General features: G+C 45.7%; 1 protein-coding gene across 4 annotated transcripts in view; it reads right to left on the minus strand.

The window, feature by feature from the left end:
- Positions 1-780: 780 nt before the first annotated feature.
- The window catches only part of Ube2h (ubiquitin-conjugating enzyme E2H), a 93,251-nt gene continuing 76,956 nt past the window's right edge, over positions 781-17,075 (minus strand). For 3 of the 4 annotated variants that reach the window (NM_001169576.1, NM_009459.3, NM_001169577.1), the window contains 2 exons: positions 11,160-11,288; positions 781-4,575 (listed from right to left, as the gene is read on the minus strand). In NM_001169576.1, the coding sequence (NP_001163047.1) occupies positions 4,451-4,575; positions 11,160-11,288 (254 nt within the window). In that variant the 3' untranslated portion in view covers positions 781-4,450. The remainder of the gene's footprint in view (positions 4,576-11,159; positions 11,289-17,075) is intronic. The other variant, XM_017321519.2, reaches the window with a different exon arrangement.

Raw genomic sequence — 17,075 nt, forward strand, 5'->3', positions numbered from 1 at the left:
GTCAAAAATGGGTTCTATGAACTCCCAAAGTCTCTTGGGTCTAAAAACTCCAAACCTGTATTAGGACCTTAGTGTTCCAAGTAGCCTTTAAAGGGGCTATGGTATTGAATCAGGTCTGCAAGGAAGACTTGCAGACTTCATTGTTTAGCCAAGGACTGAAGGGTACAGGGGCTGGAACTTAAGTAGCCCAGCTCCTACGGGATTCAATAGCTCTGGTTTCCAGGCCTTTGGGTAAGGGGCTAGTGAGGACCACATGTTGAACTGCTGTTTCAGGAGTGCCTCATTGCTCTACCTTATTCAAGGGACAGTCCCAGGTGTCTGGTGCCTGACCTGCTTCCTCTTGCCAAATTTCTGTTAACAGGCAGATATGAAGCTGTCTCGTGGAGACAGCATCACTATGCCTACTTAACAATAAACCCTTGTCTCAGGTCCTCTGACAGCTCAGGAGACTGGACGGTACTGCCACCTGCTGGCTGGTTAGTGCATGTGAGCTGTAATGGAATTGAAAGGCAGGGTTTGGTTCCTCAGGGAAGTTATCATTGGGCACACAGGCAGTCCAGACAGTGACCATCAAGTTCAGACCAAGTTCACACCCTCAGAGAGGACGAGGAGACCAACCCATCTGGGCTTTGCAGGGACAGCTGTGATGCTCACACCTCAGCCATCCATCTGCGGGCGGGCCCCCTTGGTTATTGCTGCCCGAGAGTGACATACTATCCTGATTTGCCCTTGGTTGTGTTGGATGTGCGTGGGGCAGCTGTGATAGATCAAGTTCAGCCATTTGCCAAGGTATATACACATTTTATTTAAAAAAGTTTACAGTTTTCATTATACACAACTATTAAGAGGTTATAGTCAGAAGAGGCAATTGTCCAGGTGACAGACATGCCCACTAGATCATCACAATGCAAGGAGGGCAGAAGGGAGGAGAGAGGGCAAGGAGGGGAAAGCGGTAAAAAGCTTAGATTTCAATTAAGGGCTGGTAAGTCCCTTTTATCTCTTCAAGTATCACACAATATGTACCAAATACAATCAGTAATTAAAGGCCATTTCTTCCCGCACCTAGAGCTGTGTAATTGCTAAACCAAGAGCCCTGGCCACTCCTCCCGTGAGTGGGAAGCTGCACACCCCTGGCCCCCAGGGGCCGCCTTTCCATCCAATTCCCAAAGAGCTGGTGGAGGTGTTCAGTGGCCAGAGGAAGAGGAACATGGATTCACACGTCCAAAGAATGCAGTTCTTTGTGCCCAATCAGAAATGAGTTGGTTTCACTCAGCAAGGCTATGACCCAGTTACAAGTTGACAAAACAAACTGCTAACTTTTGCAAATGGCTTGACTTTTCTGAGTCACTAAAACACAAAGGGTCACATGCCGCTTAAAATCCAATGCCAGTACTCAGAAACCTGACCCAGAGAAACTAGAGACTGGCAGAGGGTCTGTCATGATTCTCAGCCACCCCAAAGAGTGGCCTAGAAAATGCAAGTGTCAGGTCAAGGCCACCTAGAACTTCGGGGAGCCCTTTCCAGGGCGCAGTTCCTTTGAGAAGGGACACTCCTCAGGAGCCTAGAGCAGCCGGTTGGCAATTAGAACAGCGTTTGAAGTGGACAAAACACATTAGTGCTGGAGAGATGTTGCAACTTCTGATAACTCATTAATAGAAACGTCAGTTGAGGCTGCTCATCTCTCTCGAGAGGGCAGAGACTGCTGACAAAACAATTTCTAATGCCAGGGTCTAGGTTGGCAAGCACGGAACACAGCCTGCTGGCCCCGGTGCTGGGCTTCCAGGGGTGCAGGGGTGTGGCAGGTTTTGGGGCTGCCAAGTTGCAGCCACTTCACTCATCGGTGTTTGTTTGGCAAGGGCTCAAGTCATCAACGGGGGCAAAGGACGGCTTCCACTAGGAAAGCACAAGGCAGGACCTCAACAGAACGGTTAGCTGAATGGCGGGCAGACGACAGCAGCAGCAGCTGTGACTTACTGCCACCCCTGCCTGTTAAAGCAGCCCTGCCCTGCTGCAGATCTCACCTGTTTACTGCAGGGACGCAGAGCCCTCAGTCAGAACCAGGCTTTAGCACTCTCTCCTCTCCTTTGCAAGTATGAGTATGGTCATCTAGTAACTAGGAGCGGGGAAGGGCCAGAAAGCTGGCAAACCTTCTTAACAGAGTCACAGCCCAGAGAGCTGCAACATGCATAGAACCATACTGGTGCCAGAGTCGAGGGTGGGGTGATGTGGGAGCGGTCATGGAAACTCCAGTGCTGCAGAACCCAGTGACACCTTCACCATACGCCGAGATGGACACACTCTGCACTCAGGTCTGCACAGGAAGGAATGCTGTCTCTTCACTGGGGCAAAGCGGACCCGGTGAGGGTCAGGAGCCAGAGCTGCTCACACCCGTTCCCCAAACTTGGCTCTGGTTTGTTGTGTCTGTTTTGTAGTTTTTCCATCAATATCAAAAGCAATTATCTGGACTTTTTTTTTATTGAGGGGGAGGTAATCAGAATACTATTTTTATACAGTATTGAAAAAAATACATTTTTTTTATTGTCTGAACTCACAATCACCACCCAGCAGTTCACGCCTGCTCTAGGTAGCACCCACATGAAGGCTATAGCATGAGCAAAGGCCTAATCCGCAGGGAAGCAAGCTGCAGGGCCAGCAGAAACCCTCCTAATCACACAGAGGACAGCAGGCCACGTAAGCAGGTACACAGCACACAGCTAAAGCCACCTTTCAACAAGCCAGGGTGCCAGAGGACATGAACCAACCCCAGCACTACAAAACTGCATGTTCCCCAAAGAAACCTTTTGCTTCATGCCCGTAATTAACATAAAATAAGTAAATTATTTGTCTTTGTATTTAGGAAAATAATCACGCTAAAAGTTGTACTTTATATGGATTTTCAAAGGAAAGACTGATTGTGCTTTTTGAATTAAAAAAAAAGATAGGTGTCTTCCAACCTCATTGACTTAACCCTTGTGGAATATAGCACTTCTAAACTAAAAACACACATCAAAAGAAAGGTTAGTCCAGTGGGACATTCAAAATGTCTTCAGGTCTTACGATTGGCTACTTCTACTGTTCTGGTTTTGTCAAAAAGAATACAGAGCAGAGCTGCTGTCTACACTGTCTCCAAATTCCCTCCAGAGTCAGGTCTGAAACTGCTGGGCACACTGGATGGCATTTAGCCGGCAGCATGGGCCAGGCACCTCAAGCCATCTGACTGGCTGTTACCTTGGAGGGTCAAAGTGTCCCCTCAACCTGCCTCCGTAACAATTCTCGAAAGTAGTTCTTCCCCACCTCCGGCCACTTTGGTACAAAAACTTCCGTTTGTTTCAGCTGTTACCCATTGCAAATTTAGGATGTTCTGGGTCTCAGACGCCCAATCTACCCACTCCCGTAAGCAGTTGGCAGCTTCCAGGAGAACTAAGGCTGGAGGTCAAGGGTCGCACAGGGGCTCAAGCAATGGGGCCAGTCTTCCTCCATCTGATGGTCCACTGAGCCTTGTCCAGGGAGGAGACTGTCCCTTGGTAGGTGAAAATTAAATCTGTAACCTGTCTAGGTACAATTCACACAAATTAAGAAAAAAGAAACACAAAACAAAAAACCAAAACCGCGTCCAGTTTCACAGCTCAGTCCAGGCAATGGATCAACAGGCCCCGTGCTAGGATCAGATGTCACTCTTGTGTCTTCATTCCCGTCTCCTCCAGTCCTGCTCGCTCAATAATTCCTGCTGGATGACAAGCTGTACCCCCAAAAGACATGGGTTCAGGAAATGCTCCCCAAATGTTCTCCAAGGCAAAACCAAGGTGGCTGCAGGTCTGGTAGCAAGGAGGGCAGGAGTCTACCTAGAAAAATGCACTTAAATCCGAGTCAAAAAAAAAAAAAAAAAAAATCAAAAGCCCTAAGTCTCACTCAACTCGCTGCATCTTGCTGCTCCTCACCAAGGACCACTCAGGACTAGGGAGCAGCTGGCAAGGACGGAGCAGCCTCACAGGCTCTCAAAGCACGCGTCTCAACCCCTTCCTTCCCACTCTGGAAAAGCACTGTTCTATCTTCATCCAAGAGCTGGTAGATTTGGTTTGTTTCTTTGGAACCATCAATAAAAAGAAGCAAACTTTTCCTGTTTTCCTCATGTTTACCTATGAGAGTGGCAATCTCTTGACAGTTCAGTAGCACACAGGCTGACTTGGCCAAATGGACTTATGAATGCATGCATTCGGACTGCATATTGCTACCAAAATGGAATGTGGGAATATGCTATGCACCTCAGGTTGAGAAATGACCAAGAAATCAAGATCTAAAGGGTGATATATAATATATATATATCAATGCTATTATTCATAAAAACCTTGTTTAGTAATAAAAAAAATTGCTTTGTTTAAATATGAATATTAGAGTCTGCTTCTCATGGTTAGGAAATAATAGTCTTTCTGAAAAGCAGATGCCTTTTCTACTACAACTCCATGTCCTGGGCCTCATCTTCTGAGAAGTCAGACATAGAACTCTCCGATGAGCTGTCGCCAGTGCCCTCTTCCTGTTCCTTCAGGGCCTCTTCCGTTGCGTACTTCTGGATGTACTCTGCAAAGAGGGGTAGGGTGAAGAAAACACAGGGTGTGAGCGCAGTGACCCCAAGGTGCAAACTCACCTGCTCACCAGTGTCACAATAACGAAAAGCAAAGAAGGGGGACTCTGAAGAGGAAGTGACTTGTCTAGGTTGAAATGGGCAATCCACACTCTTACCTTCAGAAGAGCGGTCAGAGCTCTTAACCGCTGAGCCATCTCTCCAGCCCCAATAAACACTGTTTACTTTCCATCAAAATAAAGTGACTTATCTCGCTGACAGAAATGAAATGTGGTGACTCCACAGTGACTTATTAGGACACCCACCCGACAATGTTCTGCCTGACCCCTGGGCTTTGGAAGCAGACAGTGATAATGGTCTCTGTTTGCTCATCAGGAACTGCTGCTATGTGAGGCTCAGGGTCATGGAAGAGACCCTTGGTCACTCACCCAAGAGCCTAGGCCAAAGTGCTGGTTAAAAAGAATTTAAGAAGTGCTGAATAAACAACACATTTGTTCCTAAAAGCACGCTGTGTAAGTAAATGGCCAACACATACGACGGAAGGGCAGTGGTGGGAATCCCATCAGGGCACAAGCTGGACCCAGGTCCCTCATCCTCAGGCTGTGGGTGGTGCTGTTGAAGCTGCTGAGGAGCAGGCAGATCACACAGGTCTGCTGATGCTGACCAGACTGCACTGGGTCTGGGTGGGAACATTTCCCTGTTTCTTCAGTTTTGTTTTGTGAGACAGCAGTGTATTCTTGGCAGGTCTGGATCTTGCTGTGACTAGACTAACTTTAAAACTTGCCATGAGGGAGGCTGGAGAGATGGCTTAGCTGTTGGGAGCACTGACTGCTCTTCCAGAGGCCCTGAGTTCAATTCCCAGCAACCACATGGTGGCTCACAATCATCTGTAATGGGATCCGAAGACCTCTTCTGGGATGTCTGAAGACAACAACGGTGTACTCACTAACTTGCCAGTGTACCTCCAGTGCTGAGAGGATGTGGTGTGTACCACCACACTCAGGCTCTTTCTGAACGAAGTTTATAGACCTGAGACTCAGAGCCCTTAAAACCTTAACAAATGTAATTAAGATTTTTTTTTTCTTTTTAGTCGGGAGCTCATGGTTCTAACTTGAGTCCAAGGATAATTAGAACTTCTGACCTTTTTTGCCTCTTCCACAGTTCTCAAATGCTGAGATTATAGGCATATACCACCATGTCTGGTTAAAAATGTACTTTTTAGGTTGGAGAGATGGCTCAGTGGTTAAGAGCACTGACAGCTTATCCAGAGGTCCTGAGTTCAAACCCCAGCAAACATATGGTGGCTCACAACCATCTGTAATGAGATCTGATGCCCTCTTCTGGTGTGTCTGAAGATAGTTACAGTGTACTTTCATATAATAATAAATAAATCTTTGGACTGGAGAGAGCGGCGCCAGAGCAAGCAAAGGTCCTAAGTCCAATTCCCAGCAACCACATGATGGCTCACAACCATCTGTACAGCTACAGTGTACTCATATACATCAAATAAATAAATCTTTTAAAAAATGTACTTTTTAGAATAAGGAAAATGTTAAATTATATGCATGTGTGTGCACAGGTGCTGGAGGAGTTACAGGTGTGGGCTACCCTATGGCTGGCTAGAACCATAACTCAGGCTTTTTTTTTTTTTTCTCCGAGACAGGGTTTCTCTGTATAGCCCTGCCTGTCCTGGAACTCAGAAATCCGCCTGCCTCTGCCTCCCGAGTGCTGGGATTAAAGGCGTGTGCCACCATGCCTTGCTGTAACTCAGGTTTTTTTGAAAGAGCACCAAGTTCTGTTAGCTACTGAGCCATTTCTCCTGCCCCGGTCTTTCCCTTCACAGAAGTTGTTACATCTTTTTTTTTTTTAATTGGGTATTTATTTCATTTACATTTCCAATGCTATCCCAAAAGTCTCCCATACCTCCCCCCCCCACTCCCCTACCCACCCATTCCCACTTCTTGGCCCTGGCATTCCCCTGTACTGGGGCATATAAAGTTTGCATGACCAATGGGCCTCTCTTTCCACTGATGGCCGACTAGGCCATCTTTTGATACATATGGAGCTAGAGTCAAGAGCTCCGGGGTACTGGGTAGTTCATATTGTTGTTCCACCTATAGGGTTGCAGACCCCTTTAGCTCCTTGAGTACTTTCTCTAGCTCCTCCATTGGGGGTCCTGTGGTCCATCCAATAGCTGACTGTGAGCATCCACTTCTGTGTTTGCCAGGCCCCGGGCATAGTCTCACAAGAGACAGCCATATCTGGGTCCTTTCAGCAAAATCTTGCTAGTGTATGCAATGGTGTCAGCGTTTGGAAACTGATTATGGGATGGATCCCTGTTACATATTTTAAAATATTAAAAAATAACCAAATGTCTAAAAAGCATTTGAGGAGAAGGCTCTTCAGAAGACCAAGAAATTACAAACACAGTCGCTGACGGGGAAAACAAAGCAGACACAGGGCATACATGATGGGAACTGGATGAGGGCTCAGACAGGAGTTAGAGACACTTCAGCCCCGACACTGTCAATTCTGTACACAAGGGTTCATTTAAAGACTTAGTATCACCAAAACTACGTGGGTAGGCTATGAAAACTGAATAGTAATAAAAAAAATTCAATCTCACATAGTCCAGGCTAATGTCAAAAATCTCTACACAGCCAAGGACAACCCTGAAATTCTGACCTCTGACCTCCCTGACTCAAACAGCCTGTGCCTGTGACAGAGCATCTAGTTTAGGCACTGCTGGGGACTGAACCCACAGTTGTGTATGCTAGGCAAGCACTGGTACTCCCTTCCAGCACCTGGGAGGTAGAGGCAGGCAGATCTATGTGAGTTCAAGGCCCGCTTGGTCTACAGGGCCAGTTCCAGGACAGCCAAAGCCCCACAAAGCCCTGCCTCAATAAATAAGCAAATAAAGGGAAAAATAGTAACAAAGGAAAACTATGGAAAAAAATGAGGCAGAATGTAGAAATCTTGGTGGGTACATATTAATCAAGAAATTCTGACTGGGGATGTAAACTAGATACCCTGAATATCAGATATTTACATTAAGATTCATAAACATAGCAAAATTATGATTATAAAGTAGCAGTGAAATGTTATTGTTGGCAGTCACAACACGAGGAACTGTCCCAGCATTAGGAAGGTCGGGAATATTTGCTCTACAGGTTAGTTTTTCATATTAACACAGAGAGTGTACACTTCAGTAGCTCAAACTCATCCATTTAGACCATCACAGAATGAGCCAGGTAAGGAAAAGAGGTTGATTACCTCGGTACTGCAGATCCTCAGCAAGCTGATACCACTCAACAAAGATGCTGTGTGTGCAGACCTGCATTGCATGGAGGCCAGAGGCTGATGTCAGCCATTTTTTTTTGTTCTCTACCTTCTACGGGATTCTCCCGGGTTTTCTACTCATGCTAATGAGGCGAGTACTTTAAAGACTTAGCTATCTCTCCAGTTCCACTAGCATAGGTGTTTTAGTTTGTTTGGTTTACTGAAACAAGATGTAGTGAAAATTCTGGAATTTTGGTTTCTTTAAAAACAGAACAACAATACATTATGTATGTATACGCACATACATGTATATATAGTCTCTTGTTTTAATCCCAGGTGTGGGGATGTGGGGCTGCTTCAAACTGACTGCAGCGGCTGTAATTTGCCTTGTGCTCTAACAGACAGTTTCTGCAATTGCGTGACATTGGAATTCTGGGAACTTCTGGAGAGCATATAAATGTTAGAGCCCCAGCTGGAGGTTGTTGTTGGTTCAGTGGGTTGGTTGCAGTTTGTTAGTAGTCGTGGTCAAAGAAACAGAAAGAAAGAAATTAGATTCAGGGATCTCTCTCTCCTATCTAGCGTGAGAAGTAGGAAAAAGAATACACAAAGCAGCAAAGACCGGCTACAACAGGGTCTCTCTATGCAGCTCTGGCTGCTCCTCTAGCTCAAGAGATCTGCTTGCCTCTTCCTCCACAGTGCTGGCTGGCACTAGCAAAGGTTTCGAGCAGGGAAGTTTACCTATCTTTAGACAATGTCAAGGCTCTCCATGTCCACCCACAGGCTGTGTAGTACTCAACCTTGTTTTGTTTTGTTTTTTTTAAAGATTTATTTATTTATTATATGTAAGTACACTATAGCTGTCTTCATACACCCCAGAAGAGGGCATCAGATCTCATCACAGATGGTTGTGAGCACCCATGTGGTTGCTGGAATTTGAACTCAGGACCTTCGGAAGAGCAATCAGTGCTCTTAACCACTGAGCCATCTCTCCAGACCTCAACCTTGTTTTTACACCTGCATTTTAACAAAGATTTATTTTTACATTTATTGATGTGGATATGGGTGTGTTTGTGTGCATGGGGGTGGGATACCCAAGGAGACCAGAGACACTGGACCCTCTGACGCTGACATTCGAGGCAGTAGTGGTCTGTGGGCTGAGAACTGAATTTAAACCATATGTGTGGTGCGTAGAATCAGAATGGCCCCATAGACTCATCCATTCGAATACTTGGCCCCAGTTATCCAAACTATTTAGGTGTGGCCTTATTGGAGGAGTTATGTCACTGGTCTCTCCTTACAATAACAGAACAGTGACACAGCCACCCTGGAAGAGTAACATGCATCCTTAGCTGTTGAGACATATCTCTAGCAACTGCTGTGTGCAACACGTGCATTTCTGAAGAGCATCAAGTAGACCTAAATGCTAACTGACACCTAGGGAGAGTAGTAGTTACGGCCCTGCTGTGATGAAGCCTGCTAAGCTGCGACTCCCGCTGCAAAGATAACCTGGGAGAAGGGGCAGGCCTAGACAAACCCACGGAGCCCGTGTACCTAGAGGGTTACCTAAAGCCATGAGTAAGCAACTCGGGGGGAGAGGGAGGAGCCTGGGGGTAAAAGCATAAATTGGTCATAAGAAAATGGTCACGCCGGGTATGGTGTCGCACGCCTTTAATCCCAGCACTTGGGAGGCAGAGGCAGGTGGATTTCTGAGTTCGAGGCCAGCCTGGTCTACACAGAGAAACCCTGTCCTAAAAAACCAAAAAAAAAAAGAGAATGATCACATCCAGGAAATGGAATGAAATCCATTTCAGAGTGGAAGGAAACACCCGAGCTGTAGCAGGGCCCAGGGATGGGGCCTGAGAAGGGTCCACAGATTAGGTAGAGCAGGAAGCAGTAGTGTGGTTCCAGGGAAGGAAGCAGAGCCCAAGCGAGTCCCTAGAGGGTGGCAGGGGCTGACAAGGGCTTTGGAAATGCGTGACCCCAGGCACAAGGGGAGCACACCAACCAGCTGGGGAGGAGGAGTCTGAGAAACAAGGCAGGGACCTCATTTCCTGAATGGCGTGGTAAAGATGGGTTAGTATACAAAAGTACAACAGAAAGCAGGGTTGAGCTCAGGCTGAATAGCCACAGCTATCTCAGACTACTAAGGATGGCAAACTGACCCTCAATATGGACACCACAGAAAGTTAGGGGGTCCCTGAGACAGAAGTAGCTAGCTACCCTAAGATGAACACAGGTCTGTTTCTTTGGTAACTAGGACCAGAGCAAACCTGTAGTACAGTCAGGGTAATACTATATTGCAAAGGCCTAATGGGTGTTAGAACTATAGAAATATTTTCTGTATTAAGATAGCCATGGTTTACAGACACTGGGAAGTGAAGGCAATGTCAAAATTTTAGCATAGTTTCCTAACAAAATCTTATCTGGTTGAAATTGCATTTTTCTTGGAATACATGGTTTTTTTTTGGGGGGGGGTTGGTTACTGTGCTATATTAAATTATTAATTTGCAAATTACTTGAGACCTATGAAAATGAACATTTTTACTTTATTTAAACAAAAATACTCAGCAACTCCATAGAGAACTGGGGATAGGAGAAAACAAATAGAAGGAAACTATTACTCAACACATGGTCCCCAATGTTCCTGTTTGACTTAAGCCTTGCACAGCTAATTGGGAAAACCTATGTATTCAAGCTCTGCTAACATTCCTTTACTGCTCTCGTTGGCAAATGGATTCTCACCACACTGGGGCTCCCGATGCTCTGTGTGCTGTGCAGGTAAGCACATCAGTCCTTAGCATGGGGAGCACGGCGCCCGCTCGCACGCCTGCCTGCTGACTTGTCTCTTCCCTCTGTTATGCTTTATGCACCTGCACTTTTCATAGGCAAGCTCTCAAATGTAGACCCAGGTAAAGGGGCAGCAGGGTGGTGGCTGTAGGCCAACCAGCACACACATTGAAGAGAAAGCCAAGGTGAGCTGATACAACTCAAGCTGCAGGTGTCCTCTCCCAGCCTCATGCAAATGGTCATAGTGTGGGAACACAGCCTCTGAACTCTAACAGGGAGTCCTGAGGCCACCACTGCAGTTGCTTCTTAGAGAAAACCTACGAGGAAAGGAGTCATTTATGGAGGCTTTGAGCTGGAGGTGGTGTGCGCCTTTAATCGCAGCAATAAGGAAACAGAGGCAGGTGGATCTCTTGAGTTCCAGGACAGCCAAGCCAAGGCTACACAGAGAAACCCTGTATCAAACAAACAAACAAACAGACTCTATATGGCCAACTAAAAGCAAGTGCCACCTTACCTTTAATTTTCTGCTTGTACTCTTCTGGTCGGTGGAGGTACATGGCTGCAGCGTCACCATTGAGAGGATCTATGGGGTTAGGATAGGCCAGCAACTGGGGCAGGAAGGACTCAAATATATTGGTAAGATCTGAAACAAAAAAACAAACCAAACCACTTCATGCATGAATTTCACCCACTTAACTGAAATTCAGTAGTCAAGAATGCTAAGAATATTCATATTACATGTATGTGTTTTAGGCTGCATTAACGCATGTGCATCATGTGCATGCTAATGCCCACGAAGGCCAAAGGGTGCGGAAACTACAGGTAGGTCCTAGAAGAGCAGCAAGCACTCTTACCCACAAACAGGGCTACCTCTCCACCCCCAACAGACCTCTCCCTCCTGCTCACCTGCTTAGACACTCAGCTACAATGGAGAGGATTTTCCACAGAGGTGTTCCACAATAACATATCAACTCCAACTATTTAAAATGAAAACTTCAGCAGCCGAACGCACGAGCATATGCAGAGCATTCTCTTTGAATGGCACTTTTCTCAACCTTTACCCACACCCCTTTCTTTCTTCCCTCCCTCCCTCCCTCCCTCCCTCCCTCCCTCCCTCCCTCCCTCCTTCCTTCCTTCCTTTTCCATTGTTGAAGAGTTCAAATCAAGGATCTTATGATAAGGCTGGTATGACCACAGGCCCATTTTCCCAATTAAATTCACACCATTTCCCAAACAGAAACAGACACTATTATCATTACACAGTATGTCCCAGTTATCTACTCTATTCCAAGCTACTGTAATTCCTTTGTAAAACATCTTCTTATGTATATGCATGAGGACCGTGAGGGAGCATCTGTTGTGGTGTGTGTGTGTGTGTGTGTGTGTGTGTGTACTGGAGTCAGGCAACTCTGTGGAGCTGGCAAACAGCTTACCCACACTAAGCCATCTCACCAATGGTAAGGGTTGGTGTGTTGCTATTTATTGTAATGCTAAATACTGGCCCAGGTTGCCTCAGAGAGGAGATCCTCACCACAGACAAACTAGCACCAAGGGTGGATATCTGCCCAGCTCTAGTGCTTTAAGGCTTATTATAAATGTAACAGTTTTGCATCTTTTATCTGGAAACTGAATGATCCAAGGTGGGGCAGGAACCCCCTATTAACTAGTTCAAAATGAGATAATTTCCTGTAAAAACATTTTTGCTTTTCGTGAGTGTTTTATGCCTGCATGTATGTCTGTACCACGTGTGCAGGGTCCACAGCTGCTGAAAGCAGCAACAGATCCCACTTGAACTGCAGTCACATATAGGTGCTAGGAATTGAACTTTGGGTCTCTGGAAAAGCAGCCAGAGTTCTTAACCACTGAGCTCACTCTCCAGCCCCATGAATAATTCCTTAAGATAACCAACTTCTACAATTTTCAAAGCCCTCTACTGTATATTACTTGTTGTTTGTGATGCAGGGTCTCCCATAGATCAGGCTGCCACAAACTTGACATTCCCTTATAGTCTTGCTTCACTACCCAAGTCCCAGGATCACAAGCAACCCAGCATTCATAAGGTTGAAAGCCAACCTGAGCTACCTAGTGAATTCCAGGCCAGCCTGGGTTACTTATCAAAATCGTATTTTGGCAGGGGAGGGAGAGAGAAAGGAAAACTTTTATAGGACTTGCTTAATATTTAATATTCTGTTCCCCTAGCTCCTGAATGCTGGGATTGTAAGAATGGATTGGTATTAACTTCTACTAGATATAGATATAATGAAGTTTGGGCTGGAGGGATGGCTCAGAGGTTAAGAGAACTGACTGCTCTTCCAGAGGTCATGAGTTCAGTTCCCAGCAACCACATGGTGGCTCACAACCATCTGTATTAGAACCTGATGCCCTCTTCTGGTGTGTCTGAAGACAGCTACAGTGTACTTATATAAATGTAATAAATAAATCTTTTTTTTTTCTATTTTTCTGGTTTTTCGAGACAGGGTTTCTCTGTATCACCCTGGCTGTCCTGGAATTCACTTTGTAGACCAGGCTAGCCTCGAACTCAGAAATCCGCCTGCCTCTGCCTCCCAAGTGCTGGGATATAAGGCGTGTGCCACCACGCCCAGCTATAAATAAATCTTAAAAAAAATAAAAAGATATAATGAAGTTCAATTATTCAAGACAAGGGCAGAAACATATACAAGCCAGTTATAAATGACTGAGACAGATAGGCAAGCTACTCTTCTAGTAGGGATGTGATTCCATCCTCAGTGCCTGTTTATAAGTGGGCCTCAGCACTCTTCCTACTTCAACCACCTGTCATAACAACAGTCTCTTCTCTAGAGGGAGCACTGAAGTAAGCACTCCTCCCTCTTTATCCCCTTGTTCTTACTGGATTTGGGCTGCTGTTAGAATGACTAAGTACTGTTACTGGTGGATGCCTAGCCTGTGAACCCCTAGGGAATGAGTATATGGAAACATTGTGGCCATCACAACAGGTGGGATGCTACTGATATCTACTGGGTGCTAGATGCTATTAATACCAGAGATGCTATTAAATGTTATATAGGGGCTGGGAGATGGCTCAGAGATTTAGAGTGTTGGCTGTTCTTCCAGATAACCAGGGTTCAATTCCCAGCACACCCATGGCAGCTCATGACTATCTGTTAACTTCAGTTCTGGGGGAACCAACACCCCCCCCCATATATATAAGCCAAACATCAAATGAACATTAAAAAAAAAAAAAGGATGCACCTCCAATAAAGAATTATCAAGACCAAAATGATATTTGTTGCAAGCCTGAGAAATCCCACATTAGACATAAAAAAGATCAATCTAAACTTTTCACAGAAGACTGGAGTAAATACTTTAGAGTTTACAGCCAACAAAGGTGTCAGTTCAGTAGAGCTCTGTGGCTGTGGCTCCAAGTAGCCAAAGATAAACACCACAAATGACCATGACTATGCTCCAGTAAAGCTGTCCACACCAAGTGCCTGCACAGAGAGATGCAGCCCAGTGGCAGACCTCTGACCTAGCAAGCACAAGGCCCTACATTCATTCCCAGCACTGTAAAACAAGAAAACCTTTCAGACTGTAGGTTCTTCCTGCTCACTCACTCCCTGGAATATTCTAGACTTGTGCTTCTTAACCAAACATTTTGCAGAGATAAAAATTTCCTATCTCTGAATTATCCACAACAGCTGTCATGAAGCAGGTGTGCTGAGCACCTGAGATGTGGTGTGACCTAGGACATGTGGTGAGTGTGAACTAGGACATCAGCTGTTCCGTCTACTAAAGCCTGATCTGAGCACTGCAATGTGGGCAGTAGATCCTGCACCAGAGTCCCTGGGTGGCTGTCTGTCTGTCCTTCCACTGAGTACTTCCCTCCAGAATGTGAGGTTTCCACCTGGGCTTTTAAAAGGCCATCTTCAGAACAGTCCCATGGGACTAAATTACAGTGAAGTACCATATCAGGACCCCAGTGCTAAATGTTTTAACAAAAAGGCAAACAAAACAATTTCTCTTAACAATTTCCTCATTTATAATTTTTAAAATCTAGAAGCAACATATTCCTCAGACTAGTGTTGATTCTCCTCCCTTGGTCTTTCCAGGTGTGAGCACCAAGCCCAGCTAACAGTATCTTTAAGGCATGTCAAGGGTCTGGGAAGGTGGCTCAATTTGTGTTTGCCTAGCATGCACTAAACTGTGGGTTTGACCCCTAGCACCCCATACCTGACGCGGTGCATCGTCACCACACACCTGTGAGCCTAGCACTTGGGTGGTATATCTAATAAAACATGGGAAGTAGGCCAGGACTTACTGGTACACTTCTGTAATCTCGGCACATGGGATGCGGACGGACGCAAGGATGCTCGAGTATGAGACAGCTGGATTATGCAATGAGACCTATTTCCCAGCCAAGAACAACAACAACAACAACAGCAATAACCCAAACCAAAGACCAAAAAAACCAAGAACAACAACAAAAAAATATTGCTTTTTCTTTGCTTTCCCAATTTAATTCTGGGGAGAATGAATCAAGTATGACAATGGGTTAGGCACTGTGCATAGTCATACACGCTTTTGATCTCAGCACTGCGAACACAGAGGCAGGGGGATCTCTATGAGTTTGAGGCAAGCACTGGAACTGAGTTCCAGGAAGCCAAGACTACACAGAAGACTGTTTCAAAAAAACTAAAACAAAATAAAAACAAACAAAACCCCAGACAGACAATGGGTTAAAAATGGCAAACAGTGACTACATTACGAGGAGAAAGGGTGGCTTAGTGGTCAAGGGTTCTTGCAGAGGACCGGAGTTCAACCAGACGCACCAACATCAGGCGGCTCATATCTGTCTGTTACTCCAGCTCAGGGGATGAAGCGCCCCTCAGGGCACTTGAACTTACACATACTCACCTACACGTACAAGATGAAGAATAGAAATAGTTGTGCAAACCATAAGCCAAAGCAGGGGGAATTAGCAACAGTTCTAATTAAGAGGTAAGATAGTAACAGCAGTGTCCCACTAACACATCCCAGGAGCCACAAGCCAAAATCTTGCTGTGTACTCCAAGCCGGCCTCAAATCTCAAATTCATTCATTCATTCTCTCTCTCCCTCCCCCGCCCCCCTCTCGTGTGAGTACACTGTAGCTGTACAGATGGTTGTGAGCCTTCATGTGTTTGCTGGGAACTGAATTTTTAGGACCCCTGCTTCTCCCGGTCGTCTCGGCTCACCAGGCCAACTCTACTTGCTCTTGTCTACTGTCCACTGTAGCTGTCTTTAGACACACCAGAAGAGGGTGTCAGACCTCATTATGGGTGGTTGTGAGCCACCATGTGGTTGCTGGGATTTAAGCCCAGAACCTTCAGAAGAGCAGTCAGCGCTCTTACTCGCTGAGCCATCTCGCCAGCCATGGCTTCAAATTCTTGATCCTTCTGCCTCACCCTTCTTGCCCCCAACAGGCTGGAATTATAGGCATGGGCCACCATGTCCAGTTTGGCCAGACACACTTTGAGCTTTGCTGAGCGCTTCACTTCAACCAGAGGTGGTTACCACCAAGTCCATCCACACATAAAGAAATGGAAGCTCAGGGCTGGAGAGATGGCTCAGTGGTTAAAAACACTGACTGCTTTTCCAGAGGTCCTGAGTTCAATTCCCTGCAGTTACATGGTGGTGCATGATTTAACATCTGAAAAGTAGAGAATTTGCAAGTACAAGTCCCTGAAATGATGGCTAATTGTAGTTTCAGTGGGGCAAAGCAAGTTATTCCTAGATAGCAAAAGTGTCTGTAATGGGATCTGATGCCCTCTTCTGGTATGTCTTAAGAGAGTGGTAGTGTACTCACATACATAAAATAAATATATCTTAAAAAAAAAAAAAAAACCAAAAACCTCAAAAACCCAGAGGCCTACAGAGGTTACCTATTGCTGAGCTTATTTACCATGCTGTGCCCAGGGACAGGCTGTCTCTCTGCAGCTTCCCTTTCTAGCAGAGTGGGCATTAAACACTAAAAGGTCCACACTGACTCTGCGGCTACTTTTTGCTTCTTGTCAAGTCCCCAGGGAGGAAACAGCTCACGCTGCTCATGTGGTTTATGACAGGTGCTGCTGACAAAGATTACTACTGACTGTTCCCACCCAACAACAACAAAAACCTTTTAAAAATAAAGTATAGGTTTTGTTCTCTGACACTCAGAAGGGCTTTGGGGCTAGAGAAACACTGTAGACTGCCTATTACATAACCAGGGGAGTGCTCGTATTCTAGAAAAAGATCTAATAAACTTTTCTACTACTTTTAAGTACCTCTGTCAATGTGCTTGCTTCAAACAATAAAAGAACCCTTGAACATTGGTTCTTCCTTCCGGTTTCATCACTGCTGACCCACTGTTACAGACGTGCTGAGGCACACCTGTAATGGGGAGTGCACAGCAGTCCCGGGTGCAGATCATCAGC

This window comes from Mus musculus, chromosome 6, assembly GCF_000001635.26.
Source record: "Mus musculus strain C57BL/6J chromosome 6, GRCm38.p6 C57BL/6J".
NCBI classification, from domain to species: domain Eukaryota; kingdom Metazoa; phylum Chordata; class Mammalia; order Rodentia; family Muridae; genus Mus; species Mus musculus.